This window comes from Phytophthora cinnamomi (genome assembly GCF_018691715.1).
Source record: "Phytophthora cinnamomi strain GKB4 chromosome Unknown Contig24, whole genome shotgun sequence".
In the NCBI taxonomy this organism is placed as follows: Eukaryota; Oomycota; class Peronosporomycetes; order Peronosporales; family Peronosporaceae; genus Phytophthora; species Phytophthora cinnamomi.
In genome coordinates, this window is record NW_027150957.1 from 880660 (window position 1) to 904930 (window position 24271).

Here is a 24271-nt window from a genome sequence, read left to right on the forward strand (position 1 = left end):
TCTGCCAGCGCAACAAGTGGCTACATGTACCTTGTATGGCTGTCGGTGTAATACCGGTAGGTGTGCTGGTAGCTAGGCACCAGAACGTTGGTTGGAAACAGCAACTTTGTGACCATCACTCTGCAACTTCAACGGCAACTATACTAGTTACATGTAGCGGCCACTCTCGGCCTATAATTACCAAAGCCGATGGCAGACGCTGCCGTCATGGAGCGCGGGCTGACGCCGCAGTCGGCGGGCACGGACGGCGGATGGCTCACGGAGACGGAGGCAGCCGCGGCGGGCGCCGGCGCCGCCGTCGTGGCCGAGATGGAGGCCGTGCTGGCGCAGACGCCCGACGCCGTGTCGCTGTACAAGTCGGAGCTGGAGAAGCTGCTGCTGGCCTTCGTCAAGTCCCAGGAGAGCGAGCAGCGGCTGCTGCACCGCACGAAGGAGATCCTGGCCGAGATCCACTCGAGCCACGAGGCCATGCTGCGCGACCAGGAGGAGGAGAGCGAGGCGCTCGCGCAGAAGAAGAAGGCCAAGATCGAGCTGGACGCCGTGCTGCAGCAGATCGCGGCGACCCGGCAGGCGGAGCTGGAGAAGCAGGACAAGGTCAACGACCTGCGGACCAAGCTGGAGCTGCTCCAGGACGAGGTGTCCAAGATGGCCATGCCGTCGGGCAACGGCGGCGACATCATTCTGAACGAGGAGCAGGAGCTGCAGATCGCGACGCTCAAGAACAAGCGAGCGGAGTGTGCGCGGGACGTCGAGGCCAAGACTATATCGCTGCAGGATATACGACAGGAGACCACAAACTTGTTCGCTCTGGTGCAGGAGGAGGAGGCCAGGAATGCGCGGCTGGAAGACGTGCAAGCGAATATAGTACTGCAGATACAAGAGAAACAGAGCTTGACGGAGAAGGAAGTGCGACGCAAAACTAGGCTGGAGAAGGATCTGAAGGTACTGAAGTCTGCGCATGAACGTCTTCAGATCGAAAATGCAGCCATGGAAGCGCTCAAGAAGGAGAACGACGACAACCTGCGCAAGAAAGAGCTAGCGATGCGCGAGTCCAAGCAGAAGATGGAAAAGTATTTGAAGCAGTATGATGGGCTATTCCGAACGACACACTCGCTGACCGAAGCGATGCAACTGCAGTGGCAGAAGAATGTCGAGCTGCACAAGGAAAATGTGCAGGTTGAACACGAGCTGGACGTGAAGGAGCAGCAAATCCAGGCCATAACCCGGGACGCGTTGAAGATCGAGAAACTCATGGAGATTGCGAGAGAGCAACTACAAGACGTCGAGACAAAGCGCTCGGATTGTGAGACTGAAAAGGACAAGGCTAGGCTGGAGCTCGAAAACTTGATCAACATCTCGCTTGAGGCAGAAAAGAAGCAGAGTGAGCTGCTCACGAAAAAACTGGAGGAGATGCTACGAGAGCGAGAGGTGCTGAACAAGATGCTAGTGAAGGCTAACGATCGAACTCAGGCTACATTTGACTTGATGAAGATCAAGGAAAACACGATGAAGAACCTTCAAAATGAGATCAACGGGCTGAAATCGCACGTGAAGAAGCAGCGTGCGCAAATTCAGCAGCTCGTTGGAGAACGTGAGAAATACGAAAAGGAAGCGGCCAACGCGACGCAGAAGTTCATGACATCGTTGGAGGAGGCGAAGCTGCAGGACTTGCAGGTCGTATCGCTACAGCAGAAAATTGTCGAGAGTGAGAGTCGGCTGAAGCAGCAGCAGAACCTCTACGAGGCTGTTCGCACTGACCGAAATCTGTACAGCAAACAACTGATCGAAAGCCAAGAGGAGATCGGCGATATGAAGCGCAAGTTCAAGATCATGAACCACCAGATTGAGCAACTGAAGGAAGAGATCACGTCGAAGGATCATGCATTAGTGAAGGAGCACTTTGATCATCACAAAGTGGACAAAGAGAAGGAGATCCTCAAGAACGAGCTTCTGCGCATTAAGAAGCAGATCCAGTCATCGGAACAGATCATCCTGAACCAAGAGCTGGAGATCACTAAGTTGTCAAAGATCATCCAGGAGGCAGACGAAGAGAAGCAGCGGCAAGTAAAGGAATACGGATGTGTTGTTCATGATCGTGATACTTTACGGCAACAGCTTATCCAGCGTAATGAGGAGCTGAGTGTGCTATACGAGAAGATCAAAATCCAGAAGTCAACGCTAGCTAAGGGATACTTCCAATTCCAGGAGAAACAAAAGGAGGTCGGCAGTCTCAAGTCGCGGATCCACGCTCTCACGACCGAAAGGGACTCAAGCAACAACCAACTTTCGCACGAGGGTTCGCTCAAGCAAGAGCTCTTCCGCCTGGAAAAGGAGCTGTTGCAGGAGAAGACCAAGATTCGGGCACTTTCGGAGGAGCTTGATCACCCGCTGAACGTTCACCGGTGGCGCAAATTGGAGGGAAGTGATCCGAAGCGGTTTGAGATGATTCGGAAGCTTCAGGCGATGCAGAAGAAGCTGATCCGCAAGTATGAAGAGACTACCATCAAAGACCTTCTCATCTTGGAGAAGGAGAAGCTGTACGTCGAGCTGAAGACGATTCTAGCTCGCCAGCCTGGAGCTGAGGTCGCGGAGCAGTTGGTGGTTTACAAGGAAACTCTCAAGGGGAAGCAAAACCAGATGAAGCAAATGGAGGACGAGCTTCAAATGTACAAGATGCAGGTGAACGAGTACCGTCACGATCTAGCTCGGCTGGAGAAGGAGAAACACCAGATTCAGCAGGAATGGATCAACAGACAGCTGAAGTCGTACAGTAACCAGTTTAGCAATGCTTCTAGCGACGGAACAGCTTTAGGCTACGGAGACCCCGCTTTGTATGGCAATCCAGAAGACTGATATTACGATGCATACCATAGGATAGCATAACGTGCTGATCGCCTTCATTTATTAATCTAATTGCTTGTGGTTCTTTGAGCTGTCGATGGCCATGGATGAATCGCACTACACTCTGCTTCACTGTTTCGCAGCCAGGAGGGGCGGTCGGGGTCGCCTTCGCACACGATAGCGACAAACACAATTAGAATGATCAGGGTAAACACTCGTAGCATAGCACACAACCTCACCTCGAATGCTGTTGATCAAGGGCCAGGCGCTTGACGTCTGAGGCAGTAAATCGTTCCACACACGCTCGCAGACACGAATTAGCGCCACAACGTCCTGGTTAATGCTGGTAGCAGCTAAAAAGCCCCAGGTTGCGCCGACGCGCTGACGTAGGAGTTCTTCGTCTTCAACCAGAACAAGCAGCTGCTGGAGTTCCTCGTCGTAGCTCTTCAAAACGACAGCTCGTTCTGCGTTAGCTCTCATCAAACCCATATTCGTAGCGCAATCTGCTTTGCCATCTCACTTCATGTACCTCAAGGTGCATGGCGTCTACCAGCAGCTCATGAACCTTCAGACTCTGCTGCTTTTCGAGATACTCGAGCAGCAGTTTGCCGTATCGCGTCTGGATTTGAGCTCGCAAGGTTGAAGAGAGAACAGCCGAATCGGAACCAATTAGTGGAGTCTTGATCTGCTGAAACTTGGTTGCGGTTGATTCCACCATGTACAACAAACGCTCGAGCTGCCGGGTGCGCTTGGCGATGCATTGACCCACAGAAAACGCGCTCGCAATGCCAACGCCGCTCATGGTCTGAGGCAAGGGCGGAATGGCCCATATAAATAGGCATTCCAGGTAACCAGCTTGTCAAGTACAAGTAGATCAGCATCGCTTTGCTAGTCGCGCGCCGTGTTCAAGGTCTGGCGAAGAGCTGACTCACTTTAATGATTAAAATCTTTGGCCATGGGCACATGCAGAAGCAACAATGGAGGATGATGCAAGGCTATAATATTGCTCCCTGAATTATGGGGGTGGACAGCTATTACAACTAAAAATTCCTAATCTGCAGCGCAAGTTCTTCGCTTGCGTCCTAAGCTTACTGGTTTTGCAGCGCCGCGAGCTCTTCCTGGAGACCCATGACGTACTTTGCCATCTCGTCGCGCGACGTGCACGACTTGAGGATCATGTTGCGCAGCGCCTGACGCGCCGAGTCCACCTTCGGGTCCTCCGCGGCGGTGAAGAGCGGGTGTCGGGTCATGGAGGGCATCGTGTCCATGGGGAAGCCCGGCGAGCCACTCAGCACTCTCGCCAGGTGGTCCGAGCTCTGGCCCTGAGCGGATGCGAACTCCGCGTGCAGGAGCTTCTTGTTGCGTGGGGAGGTCGAGGCCGTCGAGCTCGAGTACGAGGACACGGCGACGCTGGTGGGCGACACGGGGCGGCGCATACACAGCAGATCGGCGTTCTGCTTGGCGGTCGGCGTGCCGTGCGCGCCGGGCGACGCCGGGGCCTGCTGCGTCTCCGCGTCCGCCAAGCTGGCACGCAGTCCAACGCGCTTGCTGCCTCCGGCACGGATGTGCACGAGGACGTACTCGCCCTGTTCCCCCGTGCCCGCCTCGTCGGCGAGCATGACGGCGTGCATGCGGAAAACCTTCTTCTTGGCGGCGACGTCGGTGGCGCGGCTGTAGCACGTGGCCGTGATGTAGCGCACGATGGGCTGCTTCTTGGGCAAGCCCGTGACGAAGCTCATCTTGCGCCACTCGAAGTCCTTGCTCGACTCCTTCTTGCCGGCCTTGCCCGCGGGCTTCTTGGCCGTGGGGGTCGCAGTGGGCGTGGTCTCGCCCGCCGACTTTTTCTTGCGCGGGAAGCCGAACGAGCCCTTGCCCAGCAGCCGCGAGCACTTGAGGAAGTACATGCAGGACACGGGCTGGCTGTAGATGAACTCCGGGTGCAGCGGCACGCCGCGCGGGTCCACGCCGAGGTCGTAGACCGGGATCTTGAGCTCGCTCTTGGGCACCGAGAAGATGTCGAAGTACTGCTTGGCCGAGGGCCACGGCGTCTTGTCCTCCACCTCGATCTCCTCCTCGTGTTGCTGCTGCTGTTGGCTCTGCTGCTGCTGCTGCTCCTGCTCCGCCGAGGACGCGCGCGACAGCACGTCCAGCAGCGCGTCGGCGGCAACGCCCTCGTTGCGCTGCTTCTGCGCGGCCAGCAGCTCGGCCAGACCAGGCAGCACCATGAGGCGCGGCGCCTTCTCGGGCGAGCCGCGCGCAGGGAAGGCGAAGGGCGACTCGCCGCCGCTCTCGGGCGTGCGCGGCCGCTTACGGCGGATCAGCTGGAACTCGGGCGCACGCGCGGCGCCCTCCTCGTCGCTCGAGCGGTGCATCAGGTGCTCCATCGCTCGCGCACTATAATACTAGTGACTCACTCCCTCGCTTATCTCTCGGGCGGCAACTCGCGTAATGAAATGCTGCGCCAGGGCCGTCGCTCGCTTCGGGGCGAGACTCATCGTTCGGACACGGAGTAAACTCGCCTGCATACGAAATCCCATATGCGGACCGGGCGCTGGGGAATTCCCGTGTTTTCAGTCGCATATCCGGGGCGCACTGCGCGCGAGGATCCTCTAGCATTCAGTATGACGGTCAGACAATCCCGGGCGAGTTTAGTCCGCGAGACCAGGTCCATCCCGGACCTGAATGCGTCTCCGATACAAAAACCAAGTGAGCCCGCGCCGATATGCGGTTCGCAGTCTCAGCCAGGTGGTCGCCACGCGCTGTGTGCAATTCCGAGCAATCTCGCACTGCAGTTTGCAGAGCCCGGCCCGCAGCACATCGTGCGTCAGGTTCCGTGGTTGCCGTTGGCCCGACATCGTTTGAGGGTGGCGGCCATTTCGCCAGTCTCACCAGCGTCTGTGCAGGCGGACACCCCGCGTGTGCTTATGTCCGGCTGGTGTATGCGCGACTTGGCTCTGAATACTGGTGCTGTGCTGCACACCTTCGACTTGTTGTGAACTCGCGAAAACATAGACGAGCGCCGTCTGTAGGTATCAAGTGTGGCAGGTTCAACCACAAGTTGCCTTTCAAGCGCGACACGCTGGATCGGGTGGTGGCGAGCGCTCAGTTTCATAGAGCGGTTCGTCAATCGGAGGCCACGACCGGATGACTCGCGTGTTGTAGGTCATCCTATCAACGTGAATGCGCGCCGCCGTTCGCATTCACGCAGCATCGGATGGCCGGCAGCGCCGCGCGGAGCCGGCTCTGCTCGCGCTCGGGGTTTTGGGTGGCGCAGGGGCATCTCGCTGCTGGGCCGGTGGCCATGTTGCGCGCAGAGCTCCTCGCCATGGCGAGGATGTCGCACCGACGAGTTGTTGGTGTAATGGCGCGCCCCCATTACGCCGCGCTGCCAGCAGTGCCGCCCCGCGCGCCACGCCGTACGTCTATCAACTGGATGGGAGGGAACACGTCGCCGGCTCGGCGGTGCACTCATCCGTCAGCGTCGCCGTCGTGCGCTGCGACGCTGCATGTTGTAGACGGAAGGCGGGACACTTCAACGAAGCGATTCCTGGCAGGGATTTCCTGCGCGGCAGAAATCCCAGTGCGGACTTCTGGCGCTGTACTTGTCGCTGGGGACATGGATCAGCGTTGAATCCGGTTGGTGCATGCCCATTTCACCAGGCGCAGGCGGCGTCGAGGTGGTTGTCCGCTGGTGCCATGCGCCGCGGGAAATTATGTCCGGCGTCTACACAATGTGCGGCGAGTCTCCAATGCGCTAGCTGAGCTCGTACATCGCGTAGCCCAGGAGTCCGGTGCTGCAGTGTTGCTTCCGAGACGCGGCGACTCTCAAAATCCATTCGTCGACAGCAAGTCGATCGCCGTGTTCGGCAACCCCGTGTTTCTCTCATGGGATGCGACTTGTCCAAAGCCTCAGTTTGGCTTTGAAGTTCACAAGCCGCATGCCCCGCGGCGAGCCAGGAAGGAGGGGCTCAAGTCTTGAGCCAACGTATATTGAAGCAACTAAGTTACAGCGGAATGTAGCAAAACATGTGACGATGCGGAGCACAGTTGCACCCGCAGCGGCGATTACCATGTTGGCGTATCGGACGTTCCGGCGCTTCGTCAATGGTCCTCCTCCTGGCTGAAGCTGCTTCAGCTTTGCCGCTCGAACTCCGCACTGCAGTGCCGGCATGAACAGACTGTCGTTGTCTATACATGTGGGCACACGGGCATCCGCCATGCCGGTTCCCGGCCTATCCGGGTTTTGCTGCTGTCCGTCGGCGGCCAAGCACGCGCGCTCGGATGGGAGGCTCGGGCCTTGCGTTCATGTTCCCCCACGGCGCCAAATAGAGCGCCAACCTGGCAGCCGCGGGCTCCGCGCACCTGCATTAGGTAGGCCCATGGGGTTACCGTATCAGCTTGATGTCCATGAGTCAACGCCGCAGGTTTACCGCCCGTGGCCAGAGGGAAACCGTAAATGCGCGTCAGGCTGGGCCAGCTGGTGCTCCCGCCGCGTTTGGGGGTCAATGGCCTCGCCCCATACAAATCGAGGCGCTATGCCCGGCAGAGACGTCGGCCGCATTGCCCTTGCCCTCGCTGCTACTGAATCGCCTTTAGCGGCGAGCGACCGAGCGAGCGTCGCATTCGCGTGTTCGCTCTAGGGAGGACGAGGACTTATTTTCCGCCTGACGAGCACTACGCGGTAGTAGAGACCCCCCCCCACCTCACGTTCCGATCTCCCCAGTGAGATATCTCGCCTTGGCCCCATAATGAGCTCTTCCAGGTCGTCGTCAATCGTGGACAAGAGCAGTTCGTCATCGCACTCGACGACGTTAATCATCGCCCTCGCTGTGGCGGGGGTGCTGCTGCTCGCGCTCGGGGGTTGGTGGATGTATCGGCGCCGAGGACACAAGCGGCTCAACGGACCCCGAGACAGCCACAGCCAGAGCACCGAGTACGTGGACTGCGTACTGGCGCCCGACCTCATGGCGATCGTCGCCGACGGCTGTCGACGCTCGTCCGGCACTTCGGCCTTCGGCGGCAGGTGGTTCCAGCACTTGCCGCGCATTTCGAGCGTGCCGTCCATGGAGATCTTCGACCACCTCAGCACCGGAGGCGGCCGGCCTTCCACCAGCGGTGCCACGACAGCCGTCACGGGGTCGTCACCCGTGGCCAGCGGCTCGCAGCATCACTGGCTGGAGAAGTGCGACTCGGGTGACGAGCTGGCCTGCAACGCGATGACGCTAGAGCAGAACCGGTTACCGCCACAATGCGTCGTCGACGGCGAGCTGCTGCATGAAGGCAGCTTCACTTTAACTTTCCGAGCCACGCTGAGGATTGAGGGCCAAGCTCATCGCCAAGTGGTCGTGAGACGACTGCTTCCGGAGCTTTCGGAGCAGCAGACCTATCGCCAGGCTTTCATGGCCGACATTTCGCTCAGTGCTTCGCTCCTGCACCCACGCATCGTGGCGTTCGTGGGCTTCTTCGACCCCACACAGTGTGTGTACGACCTGGACTCGCCTTCCTCGCCTTCTGAGATGGTAAGGCAAGCTTCGCAGCCGTCTGCAGTGACCGAGTACATGCCCAATGGAGACCTGCGCACGCTACTGACGTTGCGACCGCGCAATGTACACGACTTCGGCTGGTTTCATTCAATATCGGTACCGAAAACTAAAGCTCACCTCGCGCTGGACGTGGTGGATGCACTGGTGTATCTGCACTCCCGACCAGCAGGTGTAAACTCGTCGTTGCACCCTCCACAGCTCAAGGCTCAGCGGGTGTTGTTGTCCGAATCGGGTGATGCCAAGCTCTGCGCTTTTGGTGTTCGACGTGCTGTAGGCACCCAGGCCATGTACTCGAAAGGGGATTTCTCAGTTGCATGGTTGGCCCCAGAGCTGCTGCGCGGTGAACCTAGAAGCGAACAGTCCGACGTCTATGCGCTCGGTGTGCTTCTTACGGAGCTCGACACGTGTGAGCTGCCGTTTGCATCGGGTGTGGACATGGATGACGGTATGGATGAGCAAAACCAACTTGCGTTGCTCGTGAGCTCAGGTTCCATTCGTCCGACACTGTCGATGGACTGCCCCGTGCAGATTCAGGAACTCGTGATGCGCTGCCTCAGCTTTTCGCCGAGTCAACGTCCGCCTGCAATCGAAGTGCAGCACACGCTACGCAAGCTCATCAACGGCACCAGTATTTGTGCGTCGTCCCTAGCTTCGCTCCCGTCCAACGTATCATCTCTTCGCAGCACACCTGGACCTGGCACAACAACACTAAACACGTTGTTCACACCTTGATGAAGATTTGTGGTAGTGACGTGAGTAGAAGCTATTAATCTCTGTAAGAAGTAATGACCCCAGTACACTATTTGATCCCCACCTTCGTGTTTTGCTTCCTTTTGTTAGCACTTGACAGGCTGGGCAGCAATATCCCAGAACGGTATGAGGTCCAGTCGAGCATCATCGAGGCGGCACACCACCGGTTTATCGCCAACGGCAGCGTAACCATCCCGTTGGCGAAGAGGGAAGAGCACCACTCGATAGTTCCACAAGTGGTGCACTCGATGCAGCACCGCCGTGTTCATGATGACATCCCAGGCATCGAACGTCAGCAGGAATTGTCCACCAAATACAACGTAGCCCAGTCTCACAAGTTCGTAGCTGTTCAGAGCGACCTTCCTGCGTTCACCCTTGTGCTCGACCCCGTAAATGTAGACCAATGAGCTGCCCAAACCTCCAACGTTGCTGGCGCGAATGGCAAGAGCTCGCTCGACACCTTTGAGACCTGTATCTGGTTGCTTGACTGGTGGAATGTAGGCTGCGAGCAGGAGCGGCAGAAGATTGAGCCCGATCAACACGAGTTTGATCGACATGAGCAGTGCCAAGTTGGCGTCCATGCGGGGGCCGACATTCGAAATGAAAAAAGTCAACCAGACGCAGGTCCTGCATCTCCGCTGAGTGAACTTGTGTGGTGACGCGACCGTCGACACCCGGTAGCGCGCCAGAACGTGCAAGTTCTACACGAATGCGATGCAACAAGCACAGCAGCGCTAGCGTAGGTGTAAAAAACATGTCCGTCATGCGACGACGAGTTATCTTGGCGGCGATGTTGAGCAAGCTGTAGTACACGAGGCAAAATTCCACCAGCCCGGGATATATCGTGAACCAGGACTCTGACAGCGCATTCTGTTCGCCCTCAAAGTAGCATCCAGCAGTCCAGAACGATGCGATGGTGACCTTGAGATGCGGCAGTAAAACAATCGGGAGCATGTTGAAGCTGCGCGATCCAGCTACGCAGCCTAATCCGCCGATGAACCATTCACTGTGCCCTAGGATAAAACCGCGATGGAGTGATGCCATGGCCACGATCCAGCGCACGAGCAGCATTCCCAAAGACACATTTGCGATCAACGTTTCCCAGTCGTAGATCACCCGCACGGTACGTTGGTAGGTATTTGTGTATAAGAAGAAGCCGAAGTGCTGTGCCGAAGCAACAGTGATGGAGGTCATAGTGAGCTCCTGCTCTTCAGTTGAAAACTTCTCGCCCCACGCTTGCGAGATCGAAGAACTTAAGCAAGTTTTGGGGCTGTTGACACAGTCTAGTTCTTCCTTCGTCAGTGTATTGAACTCTCGTCGTGTCAACCCATAGCTCGATTTGAGATCCGAACTGATGACATCCGAAAAATAGGCGGTCTCGGATTCGTCTCCATTCCCTACGTGAAGTCAACCGTGTCGCCATTTACCGTTCGGTGCTTCGAGCCATTCCTTGGTTATAGTCTCCCTGACGGACCTGTTAACCGCCAGCATTGCGGGGAACCCATTCGCCAAACTGGAGTCGATGTATTTCCCGGTGAGACGAAACATACACGCCGATCCATCTGACCCGGGCACAGCGTAGCGAGCAAAAGGTGCGTTGTCCCAGAAAGGCATCACTAGCACCGGTAACGAGTCCTCGATCAAATACACCGTATCACTGCTGCTGCCTGCTGCCTTCTCGCCGTCCACGACGATCCGCAACGCATCTCTGGTGACATGGTAGCCCAGCTCGTTATCGCAGGTGTCCAATATCATGTCCAGTGTATTGGACATGAGAGCGCACGTGCCCATATAGGTGGCATAAGTAGCGTCGCTCAGCGTAGCCCCCTCATGGCGTACAACCCGGTAGCCTTGCGCCTGTGTCGACGCTGGAATGGCTGTGGCACCCGTCGTACCAAGCACATCGTTGAGCAGCACAGGCTTGTAGTAGCGCCCGTCGAGGACGCAAGCTAATACTCGATCGGTGATCGGCTTATCGTTGGTGCCAGTGATTTCGCTCATTCCCCCCGCCACAGGGTGACTCCCGTAGATGGCACCACCCTTGGAAGTGACGCTGTTCCAAAAGAGACCCAGGAACTGCGAGAGTACCAGCACCGAGATGAAGATACAGGTTGTCCAGTGATACAGCGCAAGCGCGATCTGTCGTCCTGTCGGGTGTGGCACAGAACCCTGCTTCTTGCTCGCACGCAGCGCTTCAGCTTCTGGGACACAGCCATCTTCCTTCTCTACACCTGTGGCATCCGGAGGCCACTTGGGCAAAAGATTCCGTTCGGGCGATGAATTGACACGGTGCAGCCCGGTGTTGTCTTCGTTGCTGCCTTGACTTCCCATCTCGGCAAGCTGCAGCGCGGTTGTTTCACTTTGGGTTACAGTGTCGGCGCGATGGAGACGACGAAATACCCGGAATAACTACGACCAGCCTGTCAAGGTTGCTGTCATAGCATCCTCGACAACATTGCTATGTGCCCCCCACGCTTTCGACTTCAACCTATTGGGGTCTCAGGGTGCGTATATCCACAGACCCGTCGAATTGTCGCCACTTGTTCAGCTGAAACTCGAGCCTTCTCAGTCATCCCAGCTTGCTTGGCAGCCAAACAGAGTTGTAAATGCAGCGTCTCGGTGGTATGGTAGCAGTCAGGTAGCCCGCACCGTGCCCAAATATCCAACAATATTTCAGCAGCGTTGACAACGCGGACCCAGTCGCCTGCAGTCCGTGCAAGCTGCATCTCTGCGGTGTAGAAAGCGAATTGAGTTTCATCACTGCACTTGAAAACATAATTATACTCTTTTAGTCGAGCAATCCGTTGCTTCACGTCGCAATCTTTTGCGTTCACAAGTATCATTAGTTGCTCCATCAGCTGATTTTCCTTGTCTTCCTCCTCATCTTCGTTTGCTGCACTTTGTTTCTTCCCGGATACCGCCGCCTCATTCGTGCAGCGTCCGCATATACAGTCGAAGCCGAACCCAGCCGCAAGCAGTGACTGGCGTCGCTTTCTCGTCTGCAGCAGATCAACGTAGGCACACTCTACGGCACACCCTCGTGGAATTTCAGCAATAGCGTGGAAAGCAAGCGTTCTTGTTCGCGGATCGAAACTGGGAGCAACATTGGGCAGGCACGAGTGATTCAATGCCATGGCTGCCTCGGGAAATACTCCCGTGCCCACACACGTGACTCCGTCGAGGTAAAGTGGGTGCGCGTCGCAGCGAACGCGCTCCAATGTAAGCTGCACGTGCTTCGGGTCCACAACTCGCCCTGTCATTTCGACAATAACAGCCACGGCACTCCTCACCTCCTTCTCTTCATCAGCATCTCGACGGCGGTGAACAGCCAACAGCTCCAGTGCCCGTGGGTTCCGCACGAACTCCTCCATGCTCAGCACCGCCAGCGCCAACCTCACTGTCTCGACATCCCCCACTCCTGCACGCTCCCCTCGCCGCTTCAACTCCCGCAGTGCCGGGCACTGGAAGTCGTGCAACGCCGCGTCTGCAGCCAGACACTCGCGGGAGCAGTACCTCGCGAACTCGCAGTCTCCGCACTGAAGCGCCTTCTTGCGCAGCGCTGCGAAGCACCAGTGGCACCGACGAGGGGCCAAACTCTGGCGAACAACCACAGCGAACGCAGAAGCTTGGAACGCCCGCTCTCCCGGTCGAATGCACTGCTTGGCGACAGTGAAGCGGCCCACGGAGCCACCTTTCGAGCTCCAGAGCTCGACGCGAGGGTTGTCAACTTCGAATTTCGAGTCGTGGGGACCGCGACCCAATGCCGCATTGGCATCGGGTGATGCAGGGTGGACCACAGCTACGTGGCGCTGCGGAATCCACTGCGAGTGGAGCTTGATCGGCTGCTGAGCGGCGTTGGGGGCGGTGGAGAGGGGCCCAGTGGACGTGCACTTCCAGGCAACATAACTCAGCCCCGCGTGCGAGTTGACGCGCAACATTTGGGCGTGTAGTAGACGAGATGGAGGAGGTGGAGTGAGGCAAGTGGTGCCTGGTGGCGGGTGCTGCGCGCGGCAGCATGAAGGCAGTGAGACGCCCGTCACTAGCACGTGAACGTTGGGGTGCATGTAGTCGGCGGTCATGGATGGATACAGTATGGTCATCACAGACTCTGTACACACGGTTACCGAGCATAAAACGAAATGACAAAAACAGTTGTAGAGCACAACCGAGTAGTAAAAGCTGGTTCGATAGTACTATTCCTTCTACTACAATAACCAGTGTTCCTATCCGTCAAGGGTTTACTACTACTACTACTACTACTACTACTACTACTATAGTAACCAGTAACTCACTCCGAGGCGCCAAAGTACTATTGAGTTATTGCTGGGGCCCAGAGGCAGATGCAGCCCTCCATTAAGACAAACACCCTGGCGCTCAATCTGGACTCACAATGGCCCCCTCTTCGCGCGCCCCGCTTCATTTGCCGTGCCCACGTCGTCTTCTCCGCTCTATAGCGGGCATTGTTGCAAGATGTGGGGTTTACCAAGTCTCCGTATGCTAGATTGTATGCCTAGTTAGATCAACGTTGCTTGATTGGGAGCGCGATTATGACTGATTCAAGTCGTTGAAGGGATCAGCGTAACCTGACGCTCAAATGCCGCTGAAGTGGTGTTTCCTCTCACCCTGCAATTTAAGACCGCAACTCAAGCCTCTGTGTACCGAAGACGACGCCGACGTGATCTGGAGCGACTAAGTATATTAGGGTACTTACAAGATGTCCCCTAGCGTACCGCTAACCTGCTTCGCGGGGTGTTAATTCTCCTTCGTCTCATCGTCCTCGGCGTTCGTCTCAGTACCCTCGTCCTCAATCTCAACGCCGCTCATCTGCTGCTCCAGCTCGCGCGTCCTTAGCTCGTCCATAGCCTCCACGAACCATTCGTAGCACCGGAGGATCGACACCATAGCTGCGCCCTCCGCGGTAATGTAGCTCCAGCCGGCAGCGGGCGCTTGGTTGCGGCTGTGGGACCAACAGAAGACCGACGGGAAGATTGCCTTCACGGTGCGCGGCGAGTTGGGATGACGCGCATGACAATTAACTGACTGAAGCTGGTTGACATTCATGTAATAGTTCCACGAGTGGCAACATGGAGGAGTCGGGTGACGAATCGGGGAATGACTCTGATTTTCAGAAGATCCCCTGAATTTTGGAATCCCAGATCGTACTTAGCTGGAAACTTCAGAGCCACCCTTTGCGGCTTAGTGCGATTCTATCTGGCCGAAATCTATTAGTCGTGAGAAGCCCCTGTCGTTAGTGATATCAGGATTGGGTGGGAATAGAGGATGAGAGGGACCAGACCTTGGACCGACTCTGGACCCGCTTGGACCGATTTTGGACCGGTTCATTTTCAAAATTGATCCAAGCCCGGTCCATCCATGAAGTGATCGAATGCTTAACAAGCGGGACTATAACTATGAAAATTAATAAAGAGGCTTGCGCGGTGTAGACCGGCTTGGACCAGTCGTGGACCGATTTTGGACCAGCATTTCGGTACGATACGCTACTACGAGACTTCCCGTAAGCATATAACGGAAATTCCCGATTAATACCCTCTACCCAAATAGTACCCTCTCAGAGTAACCCGGTAGTAACCCTACAGTAACTCAACGCCTGGAAGGAGAGCGACAAGGTCGAGTACACTCGCTTCGGCAACCCGCGCATGCCGGCGGTGGCTGTGGTTTGTGAGTGGGTAAGGAAGGCATGGCGCGACACTGACAGCAACACTGTCATTAACTCAGTCTCTGCTGCTGGGTTTGCAGACAGCTACCTGGACTGGCACGTTGCGAAGCACGACGTGTATGGTGAGCAATTCTGTACAAGCTGGGAAGCCGCTGACGAGGACCACGAGGATATGGACGACTTTAACCTGGACGAGCTGCACGACGCTCTTGATGATGCTGCACTGATCGACGAGTAAGCTAAGGTAGCGATTTAACCTTTTGGTAATACAGAGTAACCTTTCGAGATTTTGTGAGGGGTACTATTAAATAGTGCCCGGGGTATTATTCCGTAATTTCCGTTAGATCAGTTGTGCCTCCTCTTATTGAACCGATTTCTCTTCTAAAAAAGTATAATAGGGGAAGGAGAAATAGTGATTTTGAATATGGAAGAGAAATAGATAAATTTTCATCAGGCAAAACCGGTCCACGCATTTGAATCCGTGAATGACACAAACGGAGAGATACTCCAGGGGGTGCTACGTCAAGGGGAAGCACCGGTCCAACAGCCGGTCCATGGACCGATTGGACCGGCCTGACTAACAAAATCGGTCCATGCAATGAAGGATAACCCACAACTGATATAGGAGCTAACAGGGTGAAACGAAACGAGAGGACCAATATCCCGTGGACCGGTCCAGCAAAAATATCGGTCCAACCGCGACAAATGTTTTCATATCCAATCCTGATACATAAATAAATAGGATATAACTTACCAAGAATATGCCATCCAAATGTGATCATGCGTATTACCACGCGAACAAAGAGCACCGCAAAGCACTTTTGACGCAGTATTATGAAGGGAATCGAGAAGCTCTCAACATCAATAATAGAGCTTATTACCACAACAACTGAGATGATATTATCGACAAGAGGGCTCAGGCCCACATAAATGAGCAGCAGACAAGAACAAGAAGCGTCAGCAGAAACCAAGGCAAGACGAGATCAAGCCCAAACGTCGACGGGTGTCGGTGATTTACCTTCACGCGACGTGATTCGCGTGGTACGTACAGGAGCCTCGCTGGATGGCAGACGCACCGAAGAGACAACGGCCGAACGCGAGGCAGCTTGTCGCCTTGATCAAGCCGTTTGTCGCCGACGACTGACCGCAACGATCGAGCCGTTTTAAGACGTCTTCGGTGAGCCTCCTGATCGCTGATATCTAGTTAAGTGGACTGGTTCGCCACTACAGTTGAGCTGGGTCTGGGAGGAAGAACTGCGCGATTTTCCAGTATTGACTACTCAGATTGATTACTGGAAGGACCGCCACGGGATGAAAAAGGTCGTTTGGTCTCCCTGGAAGCAGTTCTTCATGGATCGCTACGCTCGTGACAATGCGTCGGATGCTAGTTTGTGCTTTATGAATTCGATTCGCACGATGTGCTACGACCTTGGCCTTCCTAATATAGTGACGCTGCCCATGTGGTATGATTTCGAGGTCCGGCATCCCCAAGTGGAGTACGGAGTCAAGCGCTCCGATGTGACACAGTTTTTCCGATTCTTGCAGCGGCCTGGTATCCCATTGGATTATGACCGCTTGATGAAGAATGGAATCTCTGGACCCTTGGGCAATGTGATGCAATTGGAAGACTGTGTTCGTACCCTACCCGAGGGCATGTACTTGGCCAGTGTCGGTGATTATACCGTGGGTCACTGTTTCGTGATTATTGCGTCTGGGCCGACGCATGTGTTGGATGGTTACGACGACGGCGAGACTCCACCATATGCCTTTACCTTATCTCCAACGACTTGTGGATTGACCAAGTGAAGTGGTTGCGCTTTGTCGACTTGGATTTGGATTTCCAATACCGTGACAAACAAAAAACGAAGACAAAGAAATTGGCGCAGAGAGAGAAGAGCAAGCAGCAAAAGTTGTAGGGGAAGTAATTCGGGATACATTTAGGACTTTGATCCCCTTATTATTGTTCATCATCGTCTTCCTTTTCTTCCTGCATTTTGCTTCGAACTCAGCAATCATGTCTGGGATTTGATTCAAGTTTTCCACAGGCTCCCAGGTAGGCTTCTCTTGACCCACCCACACCACAAAGAATTGCGTACGTTGTTTATGTCGGCGCTTTCCGAGCAAACGCTTGACGATTTTGCCAACACTACCGTCAGCTAGGGTGACTACATTTGGTCGCGATAAACGAGTTGAATCCTTGTAAGATTTTAGGGAACCCGTGTTAAAGAAAGGATATAGTTTGTTGCCGGCTTGAATATTCAGTTCATACGCATGATTGTGAATCTTGCGCATTATTGTGTATGGTCCAATCCATTTGGGACCGAACTCGGAGGAATTGAGCAATCCTGCGTGCTTCAGGTCGAAGTGCTGGGTACTTAAGTAGACCGGTCGTCGACCTCAACCACTTGTTCCACTCGATTTCTATCGTATACGTCTCTCATTCGCTCTTGAGCTTCGGCTAGAGCTTCGCGACATTGTAATAAAGTTGCTACTTGATGTTCATGAAATTCAGCACCACGTCGGTGTTTTGGAACGTTTCCAAGCTGTTCCGCTGTAGAGGATTCACCGGGATGTACCTCAAGTCAGCCTCGAAGGGTGCGAGCTTGGTACTTGAGTTGAGTTAATATCAAACTCTGCGTTGGCGAGATGAATCTCCCAATCATCATGTAACGAACCAACGTAACACCGAAGATACTCTTCAAGTGTCCGATTCATGCGTTCGGTTTGGTCGTCCCTTGAGCGGCGTGTGCTACCGTCGTGCTCAGCATCGTACCGATAGACAAGAAGACGTACTGCTAAAACTTAGATACAAACTTCCGGTCGCGATCGGAAACAATGTTCGTAGGCATACCATGTAGTCTTCAAATGTGATCAATAAAAAGACGAGCGATTCCTTCAGCTGATGCAGTCTTCGTTGTAGTCACAAACCGACAGTGTTTTGTCCAAACGATCGACCACAACCCATATCAACTTCTCGCTTGGTGCGTGGTAAGTCCGTAACGAAGTCCATTGGTATAGAGCACCATCGCTCATCTGAAATCCTCAGTGGTTCCCGCAGCCCCGGCGGTTTGCTCAGACGAGGTTTGTTTCGTCTGGTTTGCACTTTCCAAGTCAGTTCAGACTCATTGAATTCTTAACACTCAAAGTGATATGCTTCTCGAACCAGAACGCAAACCTACCTTAACTGGAATCACCATCGGCGAGAACGACTTCGAGTGTTATCCATGCAACCAAGCATCTCAGTGATACACACAACGATGCGTTATGACTCGAATGTACTGTCAAAACACTCCTCAAGGGCTGATTCAGGAGTAACCTCGATAGATTCTTGGATCCCTCCGGGTCATTCGATTTCGCGTATTTGTGAATACTTACCATGGTTAGGTATCTTGATTTGTTATCGCTGATCCATCGCCAAGCGGTATCGAATCGCGATTGCTTAAATCATCTCCAACTTTCTCCGAAACGACCTTACTAAGTGCGAATTTGGCATCATACGGTGGGAGCTTGTTATAGCAACCGCAATGCAAAAACAGGAGACTTTCCAGGACTAACAACGAACCACGTCTTATCAAGCAGCTTCAGCAACTCATATTGTTTCTCATTGAGTTTGCCCTGAGGCTCAGCGGGCTCGTCCTTGGCCCCCTTCGTAGTTTCCTCCCTATTCTGTCTCTTAGCCGCATCGCGATAGTCAATAGCCTCACAGTCAAACATATCATCAGCGATATCAATGACTGTTTTTCTTAGCTGATGGCTTCTTCTTAGCGGACTTTTCCCCGCACATAGGCTTCTCATCGGTACACGCCTGACCTTCGAATGTAAGATCCTGCTCGGACGGGACTTGCTCGGGGCGCTGATCAAGGTGCTGTGAACACCAATCAGCCTTGCGGCTCGATTGGGCTCCCGATTTGGTCATTCCATTGCACATGGTTATGAGTACAGACAGCGAGATCCGCAGACCACGCAAGCAGAACGGATGCTCCACCACTCACTTCAGCTGATTCCAGGCGCCTGACGGCCGGTGCATCAGCGCAGAGCCCTTCATCATGGAGTAGTGCAGGACGATGTAAGCTGCGAGTACATCGACTGCTTGCAGACTCAAGTTGTACTTCGCGCTCTCCATCTTGTAGCATGTCACGAACAGCGAGTGTTGGACAGAGACGATCTTCTTCTGCGTCTCGGCTTCGAACGGCTTCAAGTCAGGCACCTTGACCTCGGCCTCCAAGTCGTACCCGCTGAGCGCCTTGCAGACCATGTGCTTGCTTGTGTTGAAGATGTAGTTGAATCCCTTGTTTGTCGACGACATGTTCCAGGCACCGTGGTAGAGGGCCCAGCGATGCGTGAGGCCACCACAACCGTTCACGTGCTGCTCACCACAGCGGCGAAATGAGTGCGACGTCAGCGGGGTTGCGACTCCAGCAGGGTGCACGACGCGGTCCAGCTGGCGGTTGGCGTGCGTGAAGATCGGCGGTACTGCATCGGCGGGATTTGGAGCAGTGACGACACGTGCAGGGGCTGCGCCAGGGCGCCAAACTTGTCGGGGTGGTTCAGCAAGACGACCAGCGGCGTCACCGGCGAGAGTGTGACAGCGGCTTCGACGGGGAACTTGGGCAGGTTGTCGATCATGGCGACGGACGGAACGGCCTGTGTGACAAGAGCCACAGCGATCGCATGCAGCGGGCACGTGATGAAGTCGGCGTCCGGGAACAGCGACAACCCCTGTTCCTCGGACGTCTTCACGCGGATGAGGCGCACGAAAAACACGCCCGCAGCGTCAACAGAGCGGTTCTGGTTGCGGACGAGCGACAGGTGAGAAGCTAGTCCAAACAGGTACCACAGCAGACACAGCAACGCAGCGTCTTGGTAGTCACTAGAGGAACATGCATTCTTATACAAATACATCATTTTTATCAAGTCGTTCTTTGAGCGTGTTGGCCCTTTGCTTACAGCCTTTCCATCTCGCGTCGTGAAGAAGCTCTCGAGCGTCTTCCCCATGCTAAGCAATTTTGCTTCGACAATGTGTCGTCGCGCAGGGAAGAGCTCAAAGAGCCACAACTTGTTTTGCCTATAGTAATGCATGGAGGTGTTCCGTGCAAATGTTTTACCATTTTTACCCTTATCAAATGCAAGATACATACCAAACATATCTAATACGGACGCAATACACTTACCCGTGTCATCCTTCTCAATTCATCGTTTGACATAGTGATATTCTACATTTTCAGTTCTTACAAAGGCTCTGAATGCCTTGAAGGCAGTCGCCCGAGCTCGTTTCGTGTTACCAGGCTTGAGCTCGTCTAAGCCCATCCTGCTCGGAGAGGTTGGATAGGATGCAAATATGCAAATGACATGCTCGTAACTAGAATTTTGTATTTACTTACACGTGGCCCTCCGACCCGATATGCAGTGATGGTTAGCTTAGAGGACCTTACTCATTTGTCACATGCTGATTAGCTTATAATATTTGAGAGACGAGGTCTGATTTGCTAACGTTAGATAAAACATTTAATTGGCTGTAAATGTCCTATACAAAAATTAAGTAAGGTCGGATTAGTCGTCATTTTCATCCATAACTGCATCGAGAGCATCTCCGCCGCGCGGAAGTGACTCGCTTCAAACGAGTGGAGGGGGCGTGACGAGCTTGCGTTTCAAAGAGCGATCCAAAACGGAGACCGTCCCACTCCATCCGAGTGGGACTCAATGTCGGTTCGATAATATCGAATAGTATTTGGCCTGCTTCGGCCGAGGCGTACCGCGACTCGCGGTCCGCAGTAAGGCGCTTTCCTATTGCAGCATGCAGAGCTCGCTGTCCTGGGCGAGGTGGTCGCTGCGGCTACCGCCCGCGCTCGATGCAAGACACCCCCAAGCTTAATTAGCGCTCCAGCCTCGCCGCACTCGGCAATTACGAGCGCGTACTCCAGCGGTCCATTTCTGATTCGCGATCCGATCCGAGGCGCTGTGCCAGGGAGGGCGGCATATTCGTCCGCACCCTTCATTGAACCGCCATCAAGGCGGAAGCTGGGTGTGGCGACTGCAGCAGAGAAGCGAGCACCCCCCACTGCAGCGTGTTGTCCGTCGCGACGGACCACGAACGAGTCGCTGTTCGCGACGCCCAGGTGGTTCGCCGCGCGTCAGGCGATTCGGTTCCAGACAGGCTGCAGCACTCGTCATGCCGGATGCGAAAGACGATCCTCGGGGCTGCAGCTGTAGGCTTGCATGCTCTGATTTCCTTCCGCCCTTGGGCGCCCAACACGGCATTCAACCGTCCCGTATGTATGCATCCGCTTGCACAGTGCATTGCACTCGCAGAGCTTATTATAACAGCGCTTCAAGCTCGGGCAAATTTCGGATCAGCCCAACGCGGCAAAGCCGGTCGCCCAGAGACACACCCAATCCGATGCTGGCGCAGCAAACACGCCACAGCGGCGACAAGCTCACCAAGGCAGGGCAATGAACGCCGCCACCATCGGGCCGGCGTTCTGTGCTTGCCCCCATCGATGTGCAGCAAAGCTGGCTCTTTTGTGCCTGATTACGGATCAGCCGGATCTCCCTCCTCTCCAGCCAATACTATCCATCCTCGCAGGTCAACTCAAAACCACAGCCTCTCCAGCCCGCAACTACACTATCACTACACGCACCACTTCCCCACCTGCTATCACATTCCACAGCTATCGCAACACAGAATTCGCTCTGAGAATCCTGCGCCGCGATAGGCCGAAAAGTTTCTCTCGACCCCTCCCCTCCTCTCTCTTCCTGCCCAAGTTGCCCGCAGACCAAGTCTCGCTCCTTGACGCACACTTGCCTGGCATCGGGCGCCCTTCCTCCCTCCTTGCTGGCTCCGTCCGCGGCGTAAGGGACCCCACACGCAGCCACCCGACCGACCGGGGCGACTCTCCGCAGCCATCACGCACACGCCCAACTCGCCCGCCGACGGCGCGCGCCCGGCGACCGCAGCGAGCCGCTCGCCATCCCGTCGTCGTCCTCCTCCTTCCTCGGCCAAGAAGCCGCGCTCGGGCAGCCTCGGCGGCTTCAGCGGCAGCTTCGGCAGCTTCGGCAACCTGCAGCTGGCCGGCCGCGGCAAGAAGAAGGACGCCATGCAGAGCAGCCCGCAGGTGGGGCCGCCGCCGCCTCCGCCGCGCACAGCCTCCAGCCGCCGCGGCAGCATCGGCCTGGCCAGCGGCGCCAGCGCCGAGGACTCGTGCCTGTTCGTGGACAACCTGATCCGCGGCGTGCAGCAGCGCCTGAGCTGGGCTTCCGGAGGTGGTGGTGGCCACGGGCGAGGAGGCCGTGGCCTCCGACACGGACTGCCGCGCGCGGCCGCTGCTGGCCGGCTCGTTGCTGGGCAACGACGGCGAGTCCCCAGCCAGGACCCGCAGCCCTGAGGCCACGGCCGCCAGCAGGCGCCAGCTGCTCTACGGCAAGGACGTGGACCGCAGGGCAGCGACGCGTCGCTCTGCAGCGACTGCGCCAAGGGCACCGTGTACGTGTCGGACGGCTACGAGAAGAAGCAGCGGGCTGGTCATCGTGCCCTACCGCGAGGCCGGCATCTGGAGCCGCAGCATCTGCATGAACCAGTTCGACAGCGACAGCGACAGCGGCTCCATGATGTCGTACCTGAAGAAGGCGCTGAGCGAGAACTACGGCGTGGTGATCATGAACCCGGCGGCGCAGAGCTGCCACCCGCGCGCGCACGTCGAGAGCGCCTGGGACCAGCTCGTCGCGCCGCTGCTGAGCGAGGTCTTCGTCGTCGCCTTCTCGCGCGGCGCGCAGATGGTGCTGCACCTGCTCAACTACGACAACGGGCTCGGCGTCATGCAGGACCGCGTCAAGGCGCTCGCGCTCGTCGAGCCCTCCCCACTACGTCGCGACAGCGACACGTACTTCGCTCGCCGCATGCTCGCGCGACGCGCGGTGGCCTGGATCCTCAACTCGGACATCGACGTCGGCTGCAAGATCCCGCAGGGACACGCGCGCGGCTGCGTCTGTGTCGGCAGGCACGGTGCCGTCCAACGTGCTGGCAGCAGCGGCGCGTACGCGCTGGAGATGGTCAAGAGCTCCGTGTTGGATCCTTCGCCGCCCGATGCGGCGAGGCTGCCGGCATTACGGTGAACGCCAGCAAGATCAGCGCGTGTGGCATCTGCCACCGCAAGCTCACGATGCTGAACCGCCGCATCCCGTGCTCGTGGTGTGAGGTCAAGTACTGCAGCCGGTGCTGCGAGGACAAGTTCGTGCCGGCGTTCGGCAGCTGGAGAGTGTGCTCTCTGTGCCAGTCGCTGCCGTGTTTGATCGACCCGCGGCGTAAGAACCGCAGTGCGAAGAACCACACGAGTCCGACGGCCGCTGGCCAGGAACGCTGCAGTGTCTTCATTCGGCCTACGGCCGACGATGACGACCCAGTGTGTCTCGGAGACTTCGAGATTGTCAAGCTGGTGGGCCGTGGTGCCGCGCGTCAAACTGGTGCGAAGCACGGTTACGACGAAGGAGTGTTTTACGCTATGAAGGCCATCCGCAAGAAACTTGTGATCCAGCGTGGTCTGGTGGAGGCTACCAACGCTGAGCGGCGTATCCTGGATCGGATTAAACACCCGTAATGTGCTACGCCTCCAAACGGAGGCGAAGCTGTACCTGCTGTCGAAGTATTACCCCGGTGGCAACTTGCTGGACCAGATGCGTCTCGCACGGAGGTTCGATCGCACACGATTGTACTGCCGAAGTGGCGCTTGCTATCCGCCACTTGCACCAGAATGATATTATTTATCGCGACCTCAAGCTGGAAAACGTGCTGGTGGACTCGGACGGTCATGGCGCTTACGGACTTCGGTATGTCTAAGGAGAACATGCCGGACGAAGGCCAACCACCACGTTCGTCGGCACGTACCAGATGATGGCGCCTGAGGTGTTCAGCGGCAAATCGTACTCGCGTGCTGTAGATTGGTGGGCTTTGGGAGTTATGGTGTATGAAATGATTGACGGCCGCACGCCGTTCAACGCCAAGACCAACCGTCTCATCAAGGAGCGCATCGTGAACGTGGACCTGAAGTTTTCGCCTCGATTCACGGAGGATGCGAAGGACTTCGTGTCGAAGCTGTTGACTAAGAACGAGGACGATCGATTGGGCTCGGGTGAGCACGGCTTCGAGCACATCAAGCACCATCCGTGGTTCAAGGATCTTAACTGGGACAGTGTGGAGCGTAAGGAGGCGCTTTTCGAGGGCCAGTATGCTCTCATGGAGAAGCACGCTAAGGAGTACCGCACCGAGGATATCTTCGAGACCTACATGAACACTGTGGAGGTCCCCATCGATACGCCAGCGTCGGTCAAGAGCTCGAACGACGAGCTGTTTAACGACTTTGCTTTTAACTACATGGACGGACCCGAGGAGGAGCAGCGCGACATTCCCGAGCCGGATGAGGAGGGCGACGGTGAGAACCCGTTGTCGCCGATGTCGGGCCGCCAGCGA

General features: G+C 56.0%; 9 protein-coding genes across 11 annotated transcripts; 4 read left to right on the forward strand and 5 right to left on the reverse strand.

The window, feature by feature from the left end:
• Positions 1–189: 189 nt before the first annotated feature.
• Positions 190–2853, forward strand: IUM83_15322 (Cilia- and flagella-associated protein 58; the record flags this gene model as incomplete). Its single annotated transcript, XM_067940126.1, has 1 exon — positions 190–2853. The coding sequence occupies one exon, from the start codon at positions 190–192 to the stop codon at positions 2851–2853; it is 2664 nt and encodes an 887-aa protein (XP_067794427.1).
• A 56-nt stretch (positions 2854–2909) lies between these two features.
• IUM83_15323 (uncharacterized protein) lies at positions 2910–3643 on the reverse strand (the record flags this gene model as incomplete). The annotated part of the gene is made up of 3 exons (XM_067940127.1): positions 2910–3007; positions 3081–3285; positions 3371–3643. 3 exons carry the CDS (start codon positions 3641–3643, stop codon positions 2910–2912), a joined length of 576 nt encoding a protein of 191 aa, XP_067794426.1.
• Positions 3644–3929: 286 nt separating this feature from the next.
• IUM83_15324 (uncharacterized protein) lies at positions 3930–5225 on the reverse strand (the record flags this gene model as incomplete). Its single annotated transcript, XM_067940128.1, has 1 exon — positions 3930–5225. The coding sequence occupies one exon, from the start codon at positions 5223–5225 to the stop codon at positions 3930–3932; it is 1296 nt and encodes a 431-aa protein (XP_067794428.1).
• Positions 5226–7589: 2364 nt separating this feature from the next.
• Positions 7590–9116, forward strand: IUM83_15325 (TKL protein kinase; the record flags this gene model as incomplete). The annotated part of the gene is made up of 1 exon (XM_067940129.1): positions 7590–9116. One exon carries the CDS (start codon positions 7590–7592, stop codon positions 9114–9116), a length of 1527 nt encoding a protein of 508 aa, XP_067794501.1.
• A 104-nt stretch (positions 9117–9220) lies between these two features.
• IUM83_15326 (putative transmembrane protein) lies at positions 9221–11465 on the reverse strand (the record flags this gene model as incomplete). 3 transcript variants are annotated; one of them, XM_067940131.1, is made up of 2 exons in its annotated part: positions 9221–9835; positions 10758–11465. In XM_067940131.1, 2 exons carry the CDS (start codon positions 11463–11465, stop codon positions 9221–9223), a joined length of 1323 nt encoding a protein of 440 aa, XP_067794425.1. The 3 variants fall into 3 exon arrangements, with proteins under 3 accessions (XP_067794425.1, XP_067794423.1, XP_067794424.1); XM_067940130.1 differs by lacking the exon at positions 10758–11465 and having other exon boundaries at positions 9221–9715; XM_067940132.1 differs by lacking the exon at positions 9221–9835 and having other exon boundaries at positions 10542–11465.
• A 694-nt stretch (positions 11466–12159) lies between these two features.
• Positions 12160–13072, reverse strand: IUM83_15327 (putative histone tail methylase containing SET domain; the record flags this gene model as incomplete). The annotated part of the gene is made up of 2 exons (XM_067940133.1): positions 12160–12227; positions 12301–13072. The coding sequence occupies 2 exons, from the start codon at positions 13070–13072 to the stop codon at positions 12160–12162; spliced, it is 840 nt and encodes a 279-aa protein (XP_067794566.1).
• Positions 13073–13886: 814 nt separating this feature from the next.
• On the reverse strand, positions 13887–19066 carry IUM83_15328 (uncharacterized protein; the record flags this gene model as incomplete). Its single annotated transcript, XM_067940134.1, has 2 exons — positions 13887–14091; positions 18804–19066. The coding sequence occupies 2 exons, from the start codon at positions 19064–19066 to the stop codon at positions 13887–13889; spliced, it is 468 nt and encodes a 155-aa protein (XP_067794430.1).
• On the forward strand, positions 14792–22920 carry IUM83_15329 (AGC protein kinase; the record flags this gene model as incomplete). Its single annotated transcript, XM_067940135.1, has 4 exons — positions 14792–14813; positions 14892–14933; positions 21712–22019; positions 22093–22920. 4 exons carry the CDS (start codon positions 14792–14794, stop codon positions 22918–22920), a joined length of 1200 nt encoding a protein of 399 aa, XP_067794429.1.
• Positions 22921–22967: 47 nt separating this feature from the next.
• Positions 22968–24271, forward strand: IUM83_15330 (AGC protein kinase; the record flags this gene model as incomplete). Its single annotated transcript, XM_067940136.1, has 3 exons — positions 22968–23398; positions 23479–23631; positions 23716–24271. Coding segments are annotated over 3 exons (1140 nt in total), but the record flags the coding sequence as incomplete, so codon positions are not given.